Source organism: Cervus canadensis, chromosome 26, assembly GCF_019320065.1.
Source record: "Cervus canadensis isolate Bull #8, Minnesota chromosome 26, ASM1932006v1, whole genome shotgun sequence".
Taxonomy (NCBI): Eukaryota; Metazoa; Chordata; class Mammalia; order Artiodactyla; family Cervidae; genus Cervus; species Cervus canadensis.
In genome coordinates, this window is record NC_057411.1 from 17,451,199 (window position 1) to 17,476,580 (window position 25,382).

Genomic DNA, 25,382 nt, shown 5'->3' on the forward strand with positions numbered 1-25,382 from the left:
TGGTATGTGGATGGTTGGAGTCGGGAATGGGAAGATAAGGACCAATTCTACATATGCAATTATTCACCATTACCATGTCAGCATCACTCACAATATGACTTTTAGTCCCTTCTATTAAGAGTTGGTGAAAGTTTCCTCACCCCTTGAATATAGGGTAGCCCAGTATCTTTCTCTGACAAATAGAATGTGGGACAAGGGATCGTAAGCCAGTTCTAAGCCTGGGCTTCATGAATTCTTGAGTGCTTCTGCTCATTTATTTGCAATTCTGATTGCACTGTGGTAACAAGGCCAGAACTTTCTGATGAAGCATGAGACAATATAGAGCAGAAAGGCTACAGCCATGATCATTCTGGCCAGTCTTCAGCAGTCCATTAGCTGACCTTAGCTGTTTGAGTGAAACTAGCCAAGCAAGACCAAGCCCAGCCCAGCTAAGCAGAATTCCCAAGCAAAAAAAAAAAAAAAAATGTTGGCTATATTTGCCCATAAAAAAATAAATTGCTTGTTCTTTTATTTGTGTTTTAGCAGTCTTTTGTGTACAGAAACTGTAAAAGGCTCTAAAATAACATGATATCGTTATTCATAGTGCACTCATTCTGGCAAATATACTCTGGCAGCAAATATGTAACATCCGTGTCTTGCTTTGCTTTGGTCTTGCCTTTTTCCTTAATATTAATAGTTACTACTATGTTTAATGAAGTATTAACCATGCACAAATTATTATAGTACTTTATAAATATAATCTTACTTACACACTAGCCATCACCTACAAAAAGCTCACATACACACACACACAAACCATAAGTTAGATTCTTTATTAGCTCACTTTACAAAAGACTCTGAATATAAGTAAGTAGAAAGATAGGTTTTAAATTGTGTTATTCCAAATAAACTTTGTACCATATCCTGCTTATATTACTAAATTCATAGATTCTTTTTTTCAAATATTTCATCACAGTCTCATCAAAGAACACTCGGAGGGTTATACTTTATTCACATCACATGCTGGTACACCCAGCCAGGTGTATGAGTGAAGGGAAATAAAACATCACGTTCACCAGAAAGGTTGAAGTAACAGAAATTCCGCAGTCCCTTATAATCTCCTTCAAATTGAAATTACATCTGACACTCATGCTTGTGGTATTCTGTTTTTTTTTTTTTTTAAATATAAGAATCAAGTTCAGAAAACAATAGCATTATTTCATTTTATGTTATTTCAGCATCCATGTGTTGAAAAGCACATACTATACCCCATAGAAGCAAAAAGAAACAAGACAATGATTCTTCTCTTTAAAACTCTAGCTAGATGAGAATTTGTCTTGAACACTTGAGTTTAGAAAAATGTGAGAGCTCAAGAAACTGTGATTTATAAAAATATTCTGGATACCTATGTTTTCAACATAGACATCTCAGAAAAAGGGTGGAATATTTAAGATAGCAATGAAAACAACAAAACATCTTAGAGATCCCGAGAAATCATCATTTGTCCTTAAGTGAATATGATATCTAAGAAATGACAGCCTGAATATTAGCAAAGTACCAGAAAAATACAATGCAGGTCAGGATTGTGTAGAAAAATTTAAAGATTGAAATTTCTTAAAAGACACCTCTTGTAGATTTGTTATCATGGACCTGAAATGAATATTCCTCAGAAATTTCCAATCCACCCAGAGCTTTTATTTAACAAGTTCAAGTGTAAGGTCAAGTGATGTGATGTCAATAAAAATGATTCTTAGCAGGACTCACTTTTGTGTATTTTTAGCATAACATTTTAAAATTTTATGACCAGAAAATAAGGTTTAAAATTTTGAAACACTTGAGGATTATTAATGGAAACAATACTTCTCCCTATAATTAATTAATTCTGTTCCTCCTTACCTCCCTTATTCTGCTTTTGAACAGGAATAAAGGCAAAGAGAACTGAGCTGCATCCCTGAGACTATATTAGGAGGCAGTAGACTGAGGGGATAGAACAGTAAAAGCTTTTAAGACAGAAAGATGTTAGTTCAGATCCTGCCTTCAATACACAATGACAGTGAATGTATGAAATGTATTTATGTGAGAATAAAATTCCTCTACCATAAATGTGGAACACTAGCTTTTGAGGAGACTCAAATAAAACAATATATTTAAAGTATTTATTATAATACCTGCCATTTGGTAAGCGATAAATAAATATTGCCTATTGATGACAAAAAAGGGATTCTAAATTAAATAAATAGATGAGTGAAATTATTTCTTACCACATTCTAGCTGCAGGCCTATTCGAGAAGGATACCACTGTGGACCTATTCAATGAAAAATGACATTTAATTGTAAGCACAGGTGTAAACATATTTTAAAAGCAATATTTTCCATTAGAAGACAGATTAGATCTCAGGAGGTGAATAACAATGATTATCCAGTGTTAAAATGGAGATAGTAGTTATCCTTTACAGGGTAAGCACTATGGATAATTCTGGAAGAAAGCATGATGGGCGGGTGCTTTAGGCATTGTGATTTTCTGCTTTTTGGTCTAAGAACTTGTTACACAGATGAATTCAGTTTGTGGACATGTACTAAAATAAGTGACCTATGTATGGTGGTGGTTTAGTCACTAAGTTGTGTCCAACTTTTGTGACCCTGTGGACTGTAGCCTGCCAGGCTCCTCTGTCCATGGGATTTCCCAGGCAAGCATACTGGAGTGGGTTGCCATATCCTTCTCCAGGGGATCTTCCTAACCCAGGAATTGAGCTCAGGTCTCCTGCATTGCAGGTAGATTCTTTACTGACTGAGCTATAAGGAAAGCTGACCTATGTATAGCTTGTGCAATTTGAAAATTATTCTTAAAAAAAAAAAAAAAAAAGTCTTAGATAGCTTCATTTAAAACTGGAGAACCTTGACCTCATTCAAAATTTATTTAAAATTAACATGTGGAAGTGAGTTATTTTCTCTATCAGGAATAAGCCACTCTATCAGAATAGTATGTACTATTGACTTTCAGTATTATGAATAAATTAATTATAGCAGAAATATCACTTTAATGTCTTCTACATATACTATTATTAATAATAAATAGAATACTAAAATTTCTATATGATTAGGAAAATCAAAATGCCTTTATTACACACTGCCATAATAAAAAAGTTGATTCACAATTATAAGAATATTTTTATTTTCTCTTAAAGTGAATTCTTTATTATTACTTTAAAGCTTCTATTGAAAATTTAATTCTTAACTCTGAGGTACAATTTTAAGCAAATTCAATTCATAAATAATGATTTAAGAGTATGGTCAAAAGAATATTACATAATTGTTATTTCATTTTCAAAACATTACTTTCTAAATTGCCGGTAAAAGTAATGATAATGTAACACAACTGAATTGTCGTCAATTCTTTCTAAATTTACTTACTGCAAAAATTTCGGCAACTTACACATGCAAGTTCTCATTAATAAATAATTCATAAGTCAAAACTTGTAGTCAGAAGTTAAACTTTATTAGGATTACATCTAAACAAAATTTTATAATAGTGTGGCAAATGAGGAATACACAAACGTTTAACTCCGGCATTTGATTCTTTTTAATTAGAAAACATTCAGGTAAAGACACAATTTTGTGTGTGTGTGTTTACTACTAATTGTTTTATTTATATAGCCATTTGTTGTTCTGAAATGTGTGCTAAAATTATTTGTTGTAAAGCATTTTTAAATAGCTGTATTTATTAATCATACTGAAAATCTGCTGCCAAAGAAGTATGATGGAAACAAATGCAAAGAGATATCTACAGTTTAAAATGAGTTTGCAATTATGGATATAGAAGAAAATATAAAACTTATGAAAACCCATTTATATTTGACAAATAATCATTGACCACCTATGATTATACATGTTGTCAAGTTCAGTCCATTTAAGTAATATTCATGTAAGACATTATTTTCAATAGCACTTTATTGGGTTTTTGGGCTTCCTTGGTGGCTCAGATGGTAAAGAATCTACCTGCAGGAGATCCGGGTTTGATCCTTGGGTTGGGAAGATCCCCTGGAGAAGGAAATGGCTACTCATTCTAATATTCTTGCCTGGAAAATTCAATGCATAGAGAAGCCTGGAAGGCTACAGTCCATGGGGTTGCAAAGAGTCAGACATGACTGAGTGAATTTCACTTCACTTTTTTCACATTTATAGCATCTTTTTAATGGTGGGAAATGGCAATGCAAATTAATCCAATCATTCTAGGCAAATAGATCTGTCTGTGATCTAGATGAGTTAATACTGGCTGTATCCACAATGATCAATTAGATAATTTAGAAGTTGTTAATGCCTTCAAGGAAAACCATTTCCTTTCAACCCTCTCAATAAGAATAAACTATAAATCTACTTAGGAAACAAACATGGCATTTAAAGGTTGTGATCTTTGAACACTGTGTCCCAGAGAAAGAGAGTTACTAATTGCTATGTAAACCTTTCGTTTCAATCATGTTTTCAAAGAGCAAAACATACATTTTCTGATATTCTCTATGCTTGTTGAGCTTAGATGGAATAGGCAGGAAAAACATCAAGAAAAATAGACAGTTTATAAAGGATAAAGGACTACATTGCATAACGAATTTTAGCATGTGTGAATAGTCCTGAAAATTACTGAGTATATTGAACTTGGACAGCTGGCTCACAGCTGAATTATAACTATGTAGTAGCTCTAATGCACCTACTAGTATCTTAAATTATTTAAGATGTTGAACTCGACTTGTATAACTCCTATTATATTCTACCATGACTTAGAGTTCTATCCTTGATGATTGGAAGAGTTCATAAACTATGAAATAACATCCCAAATAAGTAGTGTCTGCATGTAATTCAAATATATTTATTTTACTAAAATAGGTTTTTCTGAATTGCTGGTTGTTTCCATAATATGTGTAAAGATAGAATTAGTGTTATTATCAGCACTATATAAAGGGCTAGAATAGAGTAGAATAAAGTAGAAATGGATTGTCATGGCACTGGATGCAACATATTAGGATAATTTCTAGATAGACAGGTTCAGTATTGTTTCTTCAAAGTTTTGTCTCAATAGCTTAAATTGTATAGATTCATTTTTATTTTTATATGACTACTGTACATTATTGGGAATCATAGTCAAAAAAGTTGGCGACTAAAATGACAACTCTGTGTGTGTGTGTGTGTGTGTGTGTGTGTGTGTGTGTGTGTGTGTGTGTGTGTGTGTGTGTGTGTGTGTGTAAAATGACTGCTGCTGCTGCCGCTGCTGCTAAGTCGCTTCAGTCGTGTCCGACCCTGTGCGACCCCATAGGCGGCAGCCCACCAGGCTCCCCCGTCCCTGGGATTCTCCAGGCAAGAACACTGGAGTGGGTTGCCATTTCTTTCTCCAATGTGTGAAAGTGAAAAATGAAAGTGAAGTAGCTGAGTCGTGTCCGACTCTTAGCGACCCCATGGACTGCAGCCTACCAGGCTCCTCCATCCATGGGATTTCCCAGGCAAGAGTACTGGAGTGGGGTGCCATTGCCTTCTCTGATATAATGACTGTATTTTATTGTAAAATAAATAAAATATTTTTTCTAAGGCTCTCTATTATAGAGCATTTGCACAAAAATTCACATTAATGGTTGAATTAAATCCTGTAAGATAAAACAGATTTAAAAGGTTTGAATATTTTTTTCCTTCAAAAAGATTTGTTCTTAAATTTTAAAAGATTAAGGAACAGGGTAATGATATAAATTACATTGGATTTCAGTCATCTAAAATATGCAAGAAGTTTTGCAAAGGAGATGAGAGACTTGAAGATGAGCACAGTGGCCAGACATTGGAAGTTGACAATGACCATTTGAGAGCAATCATCAAAGCTGATCCTTTTACAACTACATGAGAAGTTGCCTAAGAACTCGACGTCAACCATTCTACAGTCGTTCAGCATTTGAACAGCTGAAACAGCCCGATAAGTGGGTTCTTCGTGAGCTGACTGAAAATCAAAACAATCATCATTTTGAAGTGTCATCTTCTCTTACTTTAAGCAACAACAATGAAAAATTTATTGATTGGTTTGTGACATGCAACAAAAAGTGGATACAACAACTGGCAATGACCAGCTCATTGGTTGGACCAGGAAGAAGCTCCAAAATACTTCCAAAGACAAGCTTGCACCAAAAAAAAGTTCGTAATCACTGTTTGGTGGTCTGCTGCTGGTCTGATCCACTACAGCTTTCTGAATCCTGGCAAAACCATTACACCTGATAAGTAGGCTCAGCAAACTGATGAAATGCATAGAAAAGTGCAATCCATGCAGCCGGCACTGATCAACAGAAAGGACCCAATTCTTCCCCTTACAATGCCCGACCTGAGGTCACACAACCAATGCCTCAAAAGTTGAACAAATTGGACTACAGACTTTTGGCTCATCTGCCAAATTCACCTGACCTCTCACCAACCACTTCTTCGAGTATCTCCACAATTTTTTGCAGATAAAACATTTCCACCACCAGCAGGAGGCAGAAAATGCTTTCCAAGAGTTCACTGAACCCCAAAGCATGGATTTTTATGCTACAGGAATAAATAAACGTATTTCTTGTTGGCAAAAATGTGTTGATTGTGATGGTTCCTATTAATACTTTGATTAATATAGGTGTGTTTGAGCCTAGTTTTAATGATTTAAAATTCACAGTCCAAAACCACAAGTACATTCACATCAATCTAATATGATTAGAATTCTTCTTATAGAATATTGATCACCAGTATAAATTTTACTTAAATACTTAAATTCATATTTCCAGATATTCAACTTTAAAAATAATAAAAGTCAGCAATAGACTTTTTTTTCTTCAATAATGAAAGTCAGAAATCTTTCATTATTGACTCACTGAAAACATGTGTTCTGTCTTTGTGTTTATGAGCAGCAGGAAGTGTTAGGCACTCAGTCATGTCCAACTCTTTGCAATCCCAGGGACTGAAAACTTAGAGTCAGTTAGTATTAATAGTTAGATCGTACAGACTAAAGCTTGCATAGGTTAAATTATTTAATGTAGTATAGTTTATGAGGTATTAAAATTATTTTTCATAGATCTTGATTACAGATGGTATTGAATACTAACTGAAACCTATATTCATAGTAATACTGAAAGAGGAAAAAATTAGGAGAAAAAATACTGAAGGAATTTTTCAAAAATAATAGTATCCTTCATGACCTAAAACTTGACTCCCATACTTAAGACTTGCTAAACCTGCCACCTAACCTCTACCCGTTTTATTTGATCACTAATCCTATTAGGAAGGCGAGTACTTCCCAGGTGACACTAGTGGTAAAGATTCTGCCTGCCAATGCAGGAGATGCAAGAGACAGGAGTTTGCTCCCTGGGTCAGGATCTCCAGGAGTAGGGAACGGCAACCTGCTCCACTATTCTAGCCTGGAAAATTCCATGAAAAAAATGAGCTTGGCGGGCTACTGTTCATGGGACTGCAAAGAGTTAGACAAAGATTGAGCGACTGAGCACACACATTAGGAGGGAAAAATTTCGAGAACAGTTAAAGATTCATTAAAGAAATCACTTTATTAATGTGGAATGTTAATTAATATTAATTAATTTTAATAATTATTAAGTAAATAATATTAATTAATGAAATATTTATTTAAATAAATTATTATTAATTATAAATAATTAATAAATTCTTATTTAAATATAATTATCAAATATTAAATGTAAGTGTATGTTTACACTTAATTAATTAATTAACTTAATTAAATATCAATTAATGCAGATTAATAAATGTAATATTAAAATTAAATATAATTATTATTTAAATAAATTGTTTATTTAAAATTTAATTATTAATTAATATTAATATTAATATTGTGTGTTCTGGTGAACCATGCAGAACATTTGGGGAAAGAAAGCAGTGATCAATTTTTGTTGTCTACATCTTGGGTGCTTTGTGACTGCTGTGATGAGATAGGATGAAGAGTAGAAAGAAACAGAATTCTGTTCTTAAAAGTATGCTATGCAGGGCTGGCATCAGTGACATTAATAACCTCAGATATGTATATGACACCACCCTTATGGCAAAAAGCAAGGAGGAACTAAAGAGCTTCTTGATGAAGTTGAAAGAGGAGAGTGAAAAAGCTGGCTTAAAAACTCAACATTCAAAAAACGAAGATCATGGCAAGTGGTCCCATCATTTTGTGGCAAATAGAAGGGAAACAATGGCAACTGTGACAGACGTTATTTTCTTGGGCTTCAAAATCACTGCAGATGGTGACTTCAGCCATGAAATTAAAAGATGCTTGCTCCTTGGAAGAAAAGCTGTGTCCAACCTAGACAGCATACTAAAAAGCAGAAACATTACTTTGCTAACAGAGGTCCATCTAGTCAAGGCTATGGTTTTTCCGGTAGTCAGGTACGGATGACAGAGTGGATGATAAGAAAGATTGAGCACCACAGTGCTTATGCTTTTGAACTGTGGTGTTGGAGAAGAATCTTGAGAGTCCCTTGGACTGCAAGGAGATCAAACCAGTCAATCCTAAAAGAAATCAATCCTGAATATTCATTGGAAGAACTGATGCTGAAACTCCAATACTTTGGCCACCTGATGCAAAGAGCTGACTCATTAGAAAAGATCCTGATACTTGGAAAGATTGAAAGCACAAGAGGATGACAGAGGAAGAGATGGTTAGATGGTATCACCGACTCATTTTACATGAGTTTGAGAAAGCTCTGGGAGATTGTGAAGGACAGGGAAGCCTGGCATGCTGCAGTCCATGGGTCACAAAAAGTCAGACACGACTGAATGACTGAAGAACAATGCGGGCCTGGCTCTATTGAAAAGTTTGGTGGAAGTAAGAAAATGTTGAACAAGTTCCTATGTGGCTCAGCTGAGTTCTTAAAATTCCAGAACTTCATGTCAGAGAAAAAAAGTGAATTTGTGTGCATTGTTCACTGTGATATGAAACTAGATACAGATGTTTCAGTCAGAGTTAATATGGGAGATGATAAGTAATGAGAGGAAGAAGCAAAGAAAGACTGTATATTCTAAATAATTAATATATACAGACTATTAGGAAATATATTTGAAATGCTCAGAATAATAAATATGCTACATCAATAACCTTTAAAGACTCAAAAAATGTAACATCATAGATTTAAAGTGTACTAATTATTATTTTCAATAACCCATTTGTAGAAAACAAATTATACAATTAATGTGCTCATATGTAATATAAATGTGTTGATATTATAAATGTTCATTTTTTTCAAACACATGTATATGTAAAATATATATATATAAACAATATAGATTCATTTTAAAGTTAAAAAAGAAAAAAATGGATAAAAATAGTTACATCAATGGATGAATGAAAGGACGTTAATACAAAAGAACCATTTATGTTTCAGAATTCTATCTGTAATGATAAAGTCTGACATAATGTGAATATGCATTAAAGTTATTATAATGCAAAAATCCTTAATGATATTCCTTATGTGAAAATTAATAAAGGAAGGATATCACCAATAGTTGATTAAGCTGTTTGAGATTTTGGTGATAAATGTTGAGCATAGAATACTGTATTTCACATTCAATGGACTTTTTTCTTACCACAGAAAATGACATAAGTAATGCAAATGCTAAAATAAACATAATTAGAAGGCCATTAAGATCCTATAAGAAGGAAACATTAAAAAATATATCTTTAACTCATGAAGCAAACTTGATTTAATCTAAAATGACTTCCTGAAATGAACTAAAATAACTGCAATTGTAATTGAAAAACAATTGTGAATCCAATAGTTAGTTGTTAAGTGCATGTCAAATGACATCTCATTTCAGGATAATCTTGTAAGGCAAGCAAATAAAATGAGTGAAATGTGAAATAAATTAAAGAAACCACAATGAGGTACCATTACATGCCAGTCAGGATGGCTGCTATCCAAAAGTCTACAAGCAATAAATGCTGGAGAGGGTGTGGAGAAAAGGGAACCCTCTTACACTGTTGGTGGGACTGCAAACTAGTACAGCCACTATGGAAAACAGTGTGGAGATATCTTTGAAAACTGGAAATAGAACTGCCATATGACCCAGCAATCCCACTTCTGGGCATACACACCAAGGAAACCAGATCTGAAAGAGACACGTGCACCCCAATGTTCATCGAAGCACTGTTTATAATAGCCAGGACATGGAAGCAACCTAGATGCCCATCAGCAGATGAATGGATAAGGAAGCTGTGGTACATATACACCATGGAATATTACTCAGCCATTAAAAAGAATTCATTTGAATCAGTTCTAATGAGATGGATGAAACTGGAGTCCATTATACAGAGTGAAGTAAGCCAGCAAGATAAAGACCAATACCGTATACTAACGCATACGTATGGAATTTAGAAAGATGGTAGCGATAACCCTATATGCAAAACAGAAAAAGAGACACAGATGTACAGAACAGACTTTTGGACTCTGTGGGAGAAGGCGAGGGTGGGATGTTTTGAGATAACAGCATCGAAACATGTATGTTATCAAGGGTGAAACAGATCACCAGCCCAGGTTGGATGCATGAGACAAGTGCTCAGGGCTGGTGCACTGGGAAGACCCAGAGGGATCAGGTGGAGAGGGAGGCGGGAGGGGGAATCAGGATGGGGAACACATGTAAATCCATGGCTGATTCATGTCAATGTAATGCAAAAACCACTACAATATTGTAAAGTAATTAGCCTCCAACTAATAAAAATAAATGGAAAAAATAAATAAATAAGAAACTATAAGCACAAAGTAAAATAAAGAACTTAATTTTCCAGAAAAGAGATGGTAGTAGTCTGCTGTGCTTAAATTCTATGAAACCACATCTGAGCTTTGAATATATAAATACATGCAACACTTTGAAGAAAACAGGCAAGAGGCCGTTCATAGAAAACATGAAGCATGGTGACTGATCTTGAAATGTTGCTTTTCATGTGATGCTTCTGAAACACTGTATACATTTTATCTAAAGAAAAAGATTTAGGGGAAAGTGAAAGTAATTTTTAAATCCTGAAAAATTATTAAATAGAATAAAGACAAAGTATTAAAAACACCTTTAGGGTTATTTGGAAGAAGGAATTAACCACTGTTTTCCTCTCATACATGGGTGAGTGCTCAGTCATGTCTGACTCTTTACAACACCATTGACTGTAGCCTGCCAGACTCCTTTGTCCATGGGATTGATTTCCCAGGCAAGAATACTGGATGGAGTTGCCATTTCCTTCTCCAGGGAATCTTCCCCACTCAGGGATGGAACCCTTGTCTGTTTCATCTCCTGCATTGGTAGGCAGTTTCTTTACCACTGAACTAACTGGGAAGCCCTGTTTCTTCTCATAGACAAGTATTAATGTGAATATTTGGAAGATAATGTATCATAAATAGCTGTATTTGGTGGGAAGGTGGACTGAAAAACTTTTAAGCCACGTATCACTTCTCAAAAAAATATTAAATCAGTTCAGTTCAGTTGCTCAGTCGTGTCCGACTCTTTGCGACCCCATGCATTATTATTAAAAAATGAATACCTGAAACTTTGCATTAGCTTTTGTCAATTAATCTAATAGTATATATTTTTAATCCTTGTTAAAGGTAAATTAAATTAAGAAAAATGATTGGCATAATAAGCATGAACTGCTACACATAGCAAGCATAATACTTATGCATAATAAACTGATAAATAATTTTTCATCATATAAATATAACAAATAATTTTTCATCACTTTTACATTATTCATGCTATACTGTAAATGTCTTTGAAAGGTATCTACTATTAATCATATGTGTGGCCATAAAGGTCTTACAAGCTGTTCCATAACATCTTGCTGGAAACTTTTTGGCCAACCCAATATATGAACAATAAAAAAATAAACTTAAATAAATAAATAAATAAGGCCAAGTATGATTAAATTATTGGCCTAAATTTAATTAATTTAATGATTTAGTTTGACTTGATGTAATGGTTAATCTTGTCTAGCACCTAAGGATCTCAGTTCTCAATTTACTAACTTTCTAATGTATCATTTTTTTTTTCCCTAAGTGTTTTCAGTCAGTTAATATGATAAAGAGGAGGAATAAAATAAAAATAGTAAGTGCAGGAAAGGAAAATGAATATATGTAGCCACTGTTATTCTTCAATTCCTTGATTGTTCTAAGATTTACCTGGGACTTTTATTTATTTATTATTTATTGACATATAGTTGATGAACAATATAATATATGTTAAATATACACAATATAGTTATTCAAAGTTTAAGGGTTTAATTCCATTTTTAGTTATTATAAAATACTGGCTATATTCCCTATGTTGCAGAGTATATTCTTGTAGTTTTTTTTATATATAATAGTTTGTACCTCTTAATCTCCTATCTTTATGTTGCCCCCTCCTTTTCTGTCTCCCCCTGGGTAACCACTGGTTTGTTCTCCATATTTATCAGTCTGCTTTGTTGTTGTTATATTCAATAGTTTGTTGTATTTTTTTAGATCCACATATAAGTAATATCATAGAGCATTTTTCTTTCTGGCTTATTTCACTTCTCATAATACCCTCCAAGTTCATCCATGTTGATACATGTAACAAAATTTCATTCTTTCTTATGACTGTTATTCCATTTTATATCTCTATATAACATCTTTATCCATTCATTTGTTGGTAGATATTTATGTTGCTTGCATATCTTGGCAGTTGAAGTAAATGTAGCTTTGTAGAAATTATGTTACTTCTATAAAAATAACAAATTACGATAGATAAGAAAGCTGATAGACTCTATTAGTTTGTGACTCTCCATAGTCAATGGACTCTAATTAGTTTGTGACTCTCCATAGTCAATGATTGTATTTGTTTGGAAATTACATTTCCATTGTCATGATTCACTGTATTCACACTGATAATAAATAAACCCTCCAAGGTATGTTTATGATATAAATAGTCAATAATATGCTCAATCATCAGTGCTTTTTAAAAATAAACATTGGAAAAAATAAAAATAAAAATTAACATTGGGAGTGTAGCATACAATATAATAAATTTGCAAAGCCCAAGATTAATTTCAAAGAGCTTTAGATGCTTAGTGTCTCATTAACTTTGTCACCTAAATTTATTTAAAAAATGAGTAAAGATGTAAAATAAAGAATCAAAAACATGACAAAATGTTTATGGTACTATAAACATTGTTTCATTTGATAAAGTACCCAATAAAATGTATAGAAATCAAACAATTTTATGGCAATAAAAATGTAATGGAATGATGGTATAGCCAATTAGACTAAGCAGAGGAATTTGTCAATTAGAGAATGAACCAGAATAAATTTCTGAGAAAATAGAAAATTAAAAGGAATAACAGAATATAAAAAAGAAATCATGTGCATGCTGTCGCTTCAGTCATGTCTGACTCTTTGCAACCCTATGAACTGTAGCCCATCAGTCTCCTCTGTCCATGGGATTCTCCAAGCAAGAATACTGGAGTGGGTTTCCACGCTCTCCTCCAGAGGATCTTCCCAACCCAATCTCTTATGTCTCATCTCTTATGTCTCCTGCATTGGCAGGCAGGTTCTTTACCATTAGTGCCACCTGGGAAGCCCTCAAAATATATATATATATATATGTATGTATGTGTGTGTGTGTGTGTGTGTATAATTGAATGATATTCTATGTATTGGGTATCCTTAAGCATAAACAAAAAATTCCATCAACTGTAATGGTAAACTATATGTTCTACCCAAAACTTCTTTCCAAGGACAACTAAGAAAGTATGGCAAAATATTTTATCAAAATCTCCATAGAGTTAATAAGAAAGTGTAGTATTAGGAAGCTAATATTTGGGAGGAAGGGAACCCCAGAAAGCCGAGCCCAGATATGAAGCCACATTCCCCTAGAGACATCTGCTTATATTGGAAGAGACAGTTGAGCAAGGCTTTCCATAGACCCACAAGCCTGAGCAAACAAAAAAGCAGACTTTATTTCCAGTTAAGAAGGGGAATCCCTAGTAAAAGCCCAAAATTTCACTGGTATCACAAAATAAAGAAGTCAAAAAGAGACGAGTTCTCAGAAGGAATGAAGCTGAATTTTGAATCATCTTACTACTTGTTAGGATTCAAGTGATCTGTAATTTCTAAAGTCCAGCCCTAAAGATTGAGGAAGCAAAAGTAAGTCTTCTCTGGAAAGATACAACTTTATCCAGAGTCTTTAATTACCTCTACATTGTTTGATATTGTTAGATTTAGTGAAGGGCAATTAGACTGAGAACAGAGTTCTAAATGATGGCAATAAGAGATTTTGTCCAAATAGTTTCTGAATGAAGTATTTTTAAAGAAAATGTAAAGCAATAGCATTATCATTTAGACTAACAAATCTTATACTTGAGACCCTTTTCTTTGTCTGTTAATAAGTGAACATCCAAAGGATCAACTTTGGAAAAAAGAAATTGATTCCAGAATTGAAATGAGATAAGCTGAACAATACTAAGCAAAAAAAAAACTGACACATAAGTAGATGTCTTATACAAAACAGCAGAAAAAATATATAATATTAATATATAAAATAATGATAAATAATAATTTATATTTATATACAAAAGCAAAATTCTGAACAGCAATAGTATGTAAAATGGAAAGTATTCTTTGAATTAAAATATTCTGGGTGCCTTATAAAATTTAGGAAGGATGTAGAAATAATCATTAATCTCAGATTTTGATAAAAGATTTCTTAAAGTTTTAATAGCATTATTAGTAAAGTTTTATACATCTTCAAAGCCAAACTTTTTCTTAATAGAAGCCACCTATTTTCCTTGTTCTGGCATGCAAAGATGTACACAACTTTCTCCTTTCCTGTCATAAAAACCCTGCTCTAGTGGGAACTTCTCATATGTATAAAACAAAATTAAGGGACAGGATATATTAACCAGGACATGGAAAGCTACATAGGAAATGCGGTTGTATCACAGAATGTCCTGTGCACATTGAATTATCACTTTAGTTACACTGTGTTAGTAGTACCATTGTGTTCTTTCCAAACAATAAAAGACTAAAAGCCTAAACAGAAGGGCATGCACATGAGTTCTATTCCTTTTTTGGTTAGAAATAAACATCAAGTATCATTAAAAAAAAAAAAACAACAGCTCTTTCTTGATGTACTGAAATACTTTCTAGTGATTTAATATCATTGGAATCAGTTATTTGTGAGAAATGATTCCTTCATTACAGTAATTCACTCAAACTAAATGAACCATTTTATTTCCTGTACACCATTTCTTTGCAGTCTTATAACTATCACCTACATAATTAAGTGATAAAGCTAAAATGGAATCAAGGAAACCAGTAAAAATATGTGTGATAGTGTTTATGTATCTGAAAAATAAGAGAACTATTTCCTATCTCATACCCTATAACAACAACAAGTTATAACACTCAAATCAACATCAACAAATGTGTATAATTTTGCTGACCTTGAAAAGACAAGACTTCTGCTAAGAACTTTGCTATTACAGAGCTCTCAAATAAGAAAGACAAAGTGCTATAATGCTGTATAATCAGCAACCACAAAGCAAATCCTCTGTAGGAAAACAGACATGATTCTAAAAATATTTAAAAGCTGTGTAAATAAGTATTCAGAATTAAAGAATAAATATGAAAACAAGAGACATAAAGTAACAAGCCAATTTCACAGTAAAATACAAAGCACAAGGCAAGAAAATATGGAACAGGAAGAAGCACATTCAGAGACTGACTGAACTATTTATTTGTCTTTTGTTTAAGTTTATAACCAGCTCGTTCACCTAATCACCTACCATACTTCTAAGGAACCACTAGGGTTGATCATTTTGCCTATATTCCCATTTGCTTTAGATTACCATTTAACTGTTCAGGAGTCTCAGAACATCCATCATCAGAGGAATACTTTTCTCAATTTGGCTTTGTACAACCACTAATCAGACTTTACTATCTAGCTTCTCAGTCTTCTCCAATGTACTTTAGGGCATTTATAGTTTGGCATCAGCAACAATTTTAAATCAACAACTCTACTCAAAAGACCCTCAGTATTCTTACTTTACTATAAATAAAACTTTTCTGCATCTTCTTCAACTGGTGTGTCTTCTTTATGCCAAACTCACCCAATCATGAGCCTAAAAGTGTATTAGGAATTCTTGCGGTTAAAACCGAAACCAGTGTTCTCCATTCTCCTCAGGTAATGCCTATCCCCAGACTTTACTACATAGTATTGTTTTGTTATTGTCATTGCCATCTGTGATGGACTGGCATGTCCACCTAAGTCACTGCAGACTTAACTCAGAGTATCCTCTCCACGACTACTCATTTACCATTATGTGTGATAGTCACTCAGTCATGTCTGACTCTTTGCGACCCCATGGATTGTACCCTGCCAGGCTCTTCTGTCCATGGAATTCTCCAGGCAAGAATACTGGAGTGGGTTGCCATTTCCTTCTCCAATTTATCATTATAGGTAATTTCAATATCACTTAAATTCCTTCCTTGATCTATTCATCCAAATGTTTTCTGCCTCCTGTCTCACTCTTACTCAGAGTCTCACACTTACCAATAAATATTTCACCTCCAAAACATATTTCAAATACTGTACTTTCTAATCATCACTACCATTCCTTCCTATTTAATTAAGTCAGTATTTCTAGTTCAGATAATTTTTGATTCTCCAAGGACTTCCCAGCAATCATCTTACTATTTTCACTCTGGTAAGTTTTTTATTTCTCCCACTATAACTGTAATCACACCTAATCAATGATCTTAACTACTTTGTGTAACTTTCCTGGCCTCACTACTTGGAAAAATGCTAAGCCTTGTTATATTCAACTATTCCATACTCTGTGTCTGATTATGAGTCTTTGCATGGTTTCCCCATGATGCGGTCACTTCCCTGGTTTTCTTGATGCCATCAGATTGAGCAGATCCCAGTACTAATTTCAGTTACTTTCTCTAATTACCTGTTTTTGACCTTTCTACCTGAAATTATATTATGGACCTATTAAGATGCTTAGTATACCTCTCTCCTTGTTGTTATGAAATATGAGGACCGGTAGCTGTAACCACTTTTTTGACCACTATACTACAGTTCATGGTGGGATCGCAAACAGTTGAACATGTCTGAATGACTAAACACAGCACAACTCATTAGAAGACTGCCTGGCACAGAAGAATGTATGATTATATAATATTTCAATAAACATATAGTCTTTTATTGAAGAAGAATTGGCAGAAGGTTTGAATGTGCCATTATTTTAATAAAATGCAATGTTAGTTGTTTATGATAAATTATTTCCCCAATAGTGAGTCAGTGTCTTGTAACTGTTTAATTTCAAAGGCTGTGATCTTTGACTAGATTTAAATCCTGGTACTATCTACTAGTTGTCTTCTTTATCTTGAGCAAGTTAACTTTCTGAATCCTATTTTTCTCATATGTTAAGCAAAAGCTTTTTTTTAAAAAGAGGAACAATCAATAAAGTTATCTCTTAGGGATGTTTTGATATTTAAATGAAATAGTACATTCCAATTACCAAAAACTCTTAAGAACTAATTAAAAGATGTGATGTATGTAAGAAAGATTTGTGACTGCTGAAATTAACAAGGATAAGGGGGAAATAGACCATAAACATTTCAAAGGCAGAGCACATGGTCAAATTGAGCCAAGTAACTAATAAATACTGTGATATAGTTATAGTGTCTATTAGTTCACGTCTTCACATGGCCATGCCATGTACTTCACCATCAGTTACTGTTCCTCAGTAGTGTGAAGTAATCGTTCTTATAAAAATGTATATGAAAAATTGTAAACTTAATATTATGTGAATATAATTTTCCTATTTTCAATCACATATGGATGTATCAGAGTTATAGAAATAGAGCAAATAAATAGAGTATGAATAATATCACAGTCAAAAAAGCTGCTGTTCAATAGGGAAAAAAGACTAAGAAAACATTCCTCAGTTCACACCTCAAATGATATATTATATAAATATATTTTTTTGCCACCACTGAGATCAACACACATGCACAAGGAGTATGAGGACATTATGAGAAACTTCTAAATCATAAAGAGCTTGAAGTTGATATTGGAGGTAGTAAGGCAGTAAAGACAATATACTAGAGTGAGTCAATATGTGAGAAAATGTATCCAACTGAAGGTTATTGAAGGTATATATCTAGATTACAAAGACTTAAACTGTAGTGATAAAAATTATCTATTTTCAGATTACAAAGATATTAGTGGTAGAGAATGGGTAATTTTTTAGTAGTAGGCATTTATCAATAGTCCGAGATCCCTTTCAGTAATTTGCATTACAATCATTGAATACAATCTAAGAATTTTAATAAATATACTTGTAACAATAATATGGCTGTATATAAATATACCTACATAACCACACTTATATACACAAACACAAATAGTTACTCTTATAACTGAGATATTGCTAGCAGTGATTTCTAACTTGAGGTATTCTTGATAAAAGAATAAAGAGGAAGCACTAGAAGATAAAGGGAAAATGAGATAAAAGGAATAAAACTTCTAAGAATATGGAGAGAGGATTACATAGTGAAGCTAAGAATTCAATTTGGATCAAGCCAAAAGAAAACAGTTTAGATAAAGTATAAAACAAAATCTTAAATTATATTATAAATGACAAAGACAGGTGGTGTTCTACAGACTGTATCTCTGTGAGTTCCAGAAACTGGTCATCCTGAAGCAAGAAAGAGAGATGTTTAGAATAGTAGACGGTCAAGAGACTGTTCGAGTCATGTTGGCATAGGGGATTAAGTTATTCTGTTGTTCAGAACATGTAGATATAACTAATTGTAATGTGTTAATCATAACGTATTTGCATTGTATATACAGGGCATCCCAGGTGGAGCAATGGTAAATAAATCACCTGCCAATTCAGGAGACACAGGAGATGAGGGTTCTATCCCTGAGTTGGGAAGACCCCCTGGAGGAGGAAATGCCAACCCACTCCAGTATTCTTTTTTTTACTTAATTGACATTTTATTTTATTTTTTTCCATTTATTTTTATTAGCTGGAGGCTAATTACTTTACAATATTGTAGTGGTTTTTGTCATACATTGACATGAATCAGCCATGGATTTACATGTATTCCCCATCCAGTATTTTTGCCTGAGAAATTCTGTAGACAGAGGAACCTGGTGGGCTATATATAGTCCATGGGGTCACAAAAAGTGGACATGACTGAGTGACTGAGCACACAATCATTGTTCGGTGTTTCTGAAAATATTTTGCCTATACTAAAAAACACTACCCAGGAAAGACTGCTTAATTCATATAGATGCATTTGATAATTTTCTGAAAAGACTTTAGAGCATCTCTATCCTTCCCCAGCTCTATAATGGAAAAAATAAATGTTTTAATAATCTGTTCATTTTATGGTATGCCCTCAGTCAGTTCAGTCACTCAATCATGTCCAACACTTTGCGATGCCATGGACTGCAGCAGTCCAGGCTTCACTGCCCATCACCAACTCCCAGAGCATGCTCAAATCCATGCCCATTGAGTCAGTGATGTCATCCAACCATTTCATCCTCTTATCTTTCCCAGTATCAGGGTAGTATCTAATGAGTCAGTTCGTATCAGGTGGCCAAAATATTGGAGTTTCAGCTTCAGTATTAGTCCTTCCAATGAATATTCAGGACTGATTTCTTTTAGGATTGACTGGCTTGATCTCCTTGCTTTCCAAGGGACTCTCAAGAGTCTTCTCCAACACCATGGTTCAAAAGCATCAGTTCTTTGGCACTCAGCTTTCTTTATGGTCCAACTCTCATATTCATTCATGACTACTGGAAAAACCAGAGCTTTGAATATACAGACCTTTGTTGTAAAGGTCTGCTTTTTAATATACTGTGTAGGTTTTTCATTGCTTTTCATCCAGGGAGCAAGCATTTTTCAATTTCATGGCTGTAGTCATCATCTGCAGTGATTTTGGAACACAAGAAATTAAAGTCTATCACTGTTTCCATTGTTTCCCCATCTATTTGCCATGAAGTGATGGGACCACATGCTATGATCTTCATTTTTTGAATGTTGAGTTTTAGGTCAGATTTTTCACTCTCCTCTTTCACTTTCATCGAGAAGCTTTTTAGTTACTCTTCACTTTTGGTCATAAGGGTGGTGTCACATGCATAGCTGAGATTATTGATATTTCTCCTGGCAGTCTTGATTCCAGCTTGTGCTTCATCCAGCCTGGCATTTCACATGATGTACTCTTCATATAAGTTAAACAAGCAGGGTGACAATATACAGCCTAGACTTATTCCTTTTCCATTTGGAACCAGTCTGTTGTTCCATGTCCAGTTCTAACTGTTTATTCTTGACTTGCATACAGATTTCTCATGAGGCAGATAAGATGGTCTGGTAGTATTCCCATCTCTTTAAGAATTTTCCACAGTTCATTCTGACCCACACAGTCTAAGGCTTTAGCCTAGTAAATGAAGCAAAAGTAGATGTTTTCCTGGAAGTCTCTTGCTTTTTCTATGATCCAACGGATGTTGGAAATTTGATCTCTGGTTCCTCTGCCTTTTCTAATCCAACTTGAACATCTGAAAGTTCACCGTTCATATACTGTTGAAGCCTAACCTGGAGACTTGAGCATTACTTCACTAGTGTGTGAGATGAGTGCAAATGTGCGGTAGTTTGAACGTTTTTGGCATTGCCTTTCTTTGGGACTGGAATGAAAACTGACCTTTTCCAGTCCTGTGGCAATTGCTGAGTTTCCCAAATTTGCTGGCATATTGAGTGTAGCGTTTTCACAGCATCATCTTTTAGGATATGAAATAGCTCAACTGGAATTCCATCACCTCCTCTAGTTTTGTTTGTAGTGATGCTTCCTAAGGCCTGCTTGATTTAGCACTCCAAGATGCCTGGATCTAGGTGAGTGATCACACCACCCTGGATGTCTGGGTCAAGAGTTCTTTTTTGTATAGTTCTTCTGCATATTCTTGCCACCTTTTCTTAATATCTTCTGCTTCTACTAGGTCCATAATGTTTCTGTCCTTTGTTGTGCCCATTTTTGCATGAAATGTTCCCTTAGTGTCTCTAATTTCCTTGAAAAGATCTCTAGTCTCTCCCATTCTATTGTTTTCCTCTATTTCTTTGCATTGTTCATTATGTAGGCTTTCTTATCTCTCCTAACTATTCTTTGAAACTCTGCATTCAGATGGATACATCTTCATCATCATCTAGCATCATCTTTTTAAAAAGATTTCACAGTTCTGTTTTTTAACATATAAGTTGTTGAGCTATTTTGAAATGTGCTTAAGAAAAAGAAAATTGCACACATCCTATCAACTATTTGAGAATTACGAGAGGCTCTGTGGACAAAGTGCAATATTTATTGATGTTAATACAAAGTAAAATCTATATAGTTTTAATGCATTCAGTATTAACCAATTATAGAAGGTTATTCAATCTGTGTATGTGCTTGCACCCATGCATATTTCTGAATGCTGAAAGTCTTGATGGCTAGAATATGAATATTCATCTTTTTAGTATTAGCATAACATGGTTCCTGATTAACTTGATTAGTGAATATCTGATGAATTAAATTGAATTAGATGACAATTTAATTCAAGTATCAAAAGAAAAAAAGATAAAATTGAAAATACAGATAATTTCAACTATTTTATTGTGTGGTAATCATGTGGAAACAAATCATCTTCTGTGAAATATAATTTTATAAATTAACACATATATTTGCTTCAAAATTATAATGTTTCTTTCTCTAAAGCTAAAGTTAAAGTTCAGTCGCTCAGTCTTGTCCAACTCTTTGTGACCCCATGAACGGCAGCACGCCATGCTTCTCTTTCCATCACCAACTGCCGGAGTCTACCCAAACCTATGTCCATTGAGTCAGTGATGCCATCCTGCCATCTCATCCTCTGTCATCCCCTTCTCCTCATACCCTCAATCTTTCCCAGCATAAGAGTCTTTTCAAATGAGTCAGCTCTTCGCATCTGGTGGCCAAAGTATTGGAGTTTCAGCTTCAACATCAGTCTCTCCAATGAACACCCAGGACTGATCTCCTTTAGGATGGACAGGTTGGATCTCCTCGCAGTCCAAGGGACTCTCAAGTGTCTTCTCCAACACTTCAAAAGTATCAATTTTTCGGCGTTCAGCTTTCTTTATAGTCCAACTCTCACATCCATTATATGACTATTGGAAAAACCATAGCCTTGACTAGACAGACCATTGTGGACAAAGTAATGTCTCTGCTTTTTAATATGCTGTCTAGGCTGGTCATAACTTTCCTTTCAAGGAGTAAGCATCTTTTAATTTCATGGCTGAAGTCACCATCTGCAGTGATTTTGGAGCCCAGAAAAATAAAGTCAGCTCCTATTTCCACTGTTTCCCCATCTATTTGCCATGAAGTGATGGGACCAGATGCCACGATCTTAGTTTTCTGAATGCTGAGATTTAAGCCAATTTCTTCACTCTCCTCTTTCACTTTCATCAAGAGGCTCTTTAGTTCTTCTTCACTTTCTGCCATAACGGTGGTGTCATCTGCATATCTGAGATTATTGATATTTCTCCCAGCAATCTTGATTCCAGCTTGTGCTTCATCTAGCCCAGAGTTTCTCATGATGTACTCTGCATATAATTTAAATAAGCAGGGTGGCAATATACAGCCTTGACATACTCCTTTACCTATTTGGAACCAGTCTGTTTTTCCACGTCCAATTCTAACTGTTGCTTCCTGACCTGCATACAGGTTTCTCAAGAGGCAGGTCAGGTGGTCTGGTATGCCCATCTCTTTCAGAATTTTTCACAGTTTATTGTGATCCACACAGTCAAAGGATTTGGCATAGTCAATAAAGTAGAAATAGATGTTTTTCTGGAACTCTCTTGCTTTTTTGATGATCCAGTGGATGTTGGCAATTTGATCTCTGGTTCCTCTGCCTTTTCTAAAACCAGCTCGAACATCTGGAGTTTCTCGATTCATGTATTGCTGAAGCCTGGCTTGGAGAATTTTGAGCATTACTTTACTAGAATGTGAGATGAGTACAATTGTACGGTAGTTTGAGCATTCTTTGGGATTGGAATGAAAACTGATCTTTTCCAGTCCTATGGCCACTGCTGAGTTTGCCAAATTTGCTGGCATATTGCATGCAGCAGTTTCACAACATCATCCTTTAGGATTTGAAATAGCTCAACTGGAATTCTATCACCTCCACTAGCTTTGTTTGTAGTGATGCTTTCTAAGGCCCACTTGACTTCACATTCCAGGATGTCTGGCTCTAGGCGAGTGATCACACCATCGTGATTATCTGGGTCATGAGGATCTTTTTTGTACAGTTTTTCTATGTATTCTTGACACCTCTTCTTAATATCTTCTGCTTCTGTTAGGTCCATACAATTTCTGTCCTTTATCGAACCCATCTTTGCCTGAAATGTTCCCTTGATATCTCTAATTTTCTTGAAGAGATCTCTAGTCTTTCCCATTCTGTTGTTTTCCTCTACTTCTTTGCATTGATTGCTGAGGAAGGCATTCTTATTTCTCCTTGCTATTCTTTGGAACTCTACATTCAGATGGGAATATCTTTCCTTTTCTCCTTTGCTTTTTGCTTCTCTTCTTTTCACAGCTATTTGGAAATATTTGCCTCCTCTGACAACCATTTTGCCTTTTTGCATTTCTTTTCCATGGGGATGGTCTTGATCCCTGTCTCCTGTACAATGTCATGAACCTCTGTCCATAGCTCATCAGGCACTCTGTCTATCAGATCTAGCCCCTTAAATCTATTTCTCACTTCCACTGTAAAGTCATAAGGGATTTGATTTAGGTCATACCTGAATGGTCTAGTAGTTTTCCCTACTTTATTCATTTTAAGTCTGAATTTGGCAACACAGTGTTCATGATCTGAGCCACAGTCAGCCCCTGGTCTTGTTTTTGCTGACTGTATAGAGCTTCTCCATCTTTGACTGCAAAGAATATAATCAATCTGATTTCAGTGTTGACCATCTGGTGATGTCCATGTGTAGAGTCTTCTCTTGTGTTGTTGGAAGAGGGTATTTGCTATGACCAATACGTTCTCTTGGCAAAACTCTATTAGCCTTTGCCCTGCTTCATTCCGTACTTTAGTGGTTAAATTTCTAGAAGAGGCATAGCCCCTTAATCCATAGCTTTCACATGATGTAACCTTGACTGTTATCAAAGAATAAACAACCTGCCAAATTACTCCATTTCTCCATCTAAGTTATTGACAAGGTTCATAATTCCTTTTGCTGGAGCAAACTGTTAGAGAAAGAATGTTAGCTGCTTCTTGATTTAGCAGTCAATCAGTTTTGTAAGAGAAGCATTCTGCCACTTCTTTCTTTGGTGGCATTTATCATTTTTCTAGCTTCTTTTGTTGAAGAGATCAGGGAATTCTACAGCCTTGTCAGGGAGGCTCCTTTCAAATTGCCTAGAAAACATTTATTATTCTATCCTATAAATCCTTCTACTGTGTTATCTTTATTTGAGTTACTCTCTTTGAACCTTTCAAAGTTTAGCATTATTTTTATCTCCCTGGCCTTATGGCAAAGATGTGTACGTATTTCAACTGTCACAATAAATTATATATTCCTTCCTGTGACTGAAACTAAAGTTGGACTGCTAAATCCACTGTTCCTTCTCTTGCTTTTTTCCTAGGGCTCTGTTTGGGAGCTGCAGAGATAATGATCCAATAGATTACAAACATCATTGAAGCTTCTTATGGTTTTGTTAAGTAATTGATAACATGCAGGTGAAAGTGAAAGTGAAGTCACTCAGTTGTGTTTGATTCTTTGCAACCTCATGGACTGTAGCCTACCAGACTCCTCCGTCTATGGGATTTTCCAGGCAAGAGTACTGGAGTGAGTTGCCATTTCCTTCTCCAGGGGATCTTCCCATCCCAGGGATCAAACCCGGGTTTACCACATTGCAGGCAGATTCTTTACCTTCTAAGCCACGAGGGGAGTAATACAAGTCATGGGCAAAAATGATTTTGCTTTTGCTTTCAGAAACTAATTCTATGATAGAGAGCCAGTGCAAAAATTACACTTCAGCTATTTGTCATTCATTTTTTTACCTTAGTTTATATACTAATAACTCTTGTTAGTCACACAATAGAAAATGTCATTAGCAGTTTCAAGACATATTTTCATTCTTTCCTTTTATTCATATTAATGATTTTTTAAATTTAATTATTTGTTTTATGGTGACATATGGCATTAGACAGAGATTTCAGTTATTGGAACCAATTGAGAACTAAGCTTAGAATGATATCACTATTAATTATTACATAATTTCTAAATAAACTTTCTGGGTAGCTCCCTACTTTCCAATGGGGAGTAACAATAACCTTTACCGTGGAAAATAAATTGGTATCATTTTTATTTCTACCTG

The 25,382-nt window shown here is 34.6% G+C and overlaps 1 protein-coding gene across 1 annotated transcript in view; it reads right to left on the reverse strand.

Annotated features, from left to right (window-relative positions):
- The window catches only part of TECRL (trans-2,3-enoyl-CoA reductase like), a 140,507-nt gene that overhangs the window by 61,758 nt on the left and 53,367 nt on the right, over positions 1-25,382 (reverse strand). Inside the window, exon 3 of the mRNA XM_043448400.1 lies at positions 2,241-2,285. Coding sequence (XP_043304335.1) covers positions 2,241-2,285 — 45 coding nt within the window. The remainder of the gene's footprint in view (positions 1-2,240; positions 2,286-25,382) is intronic.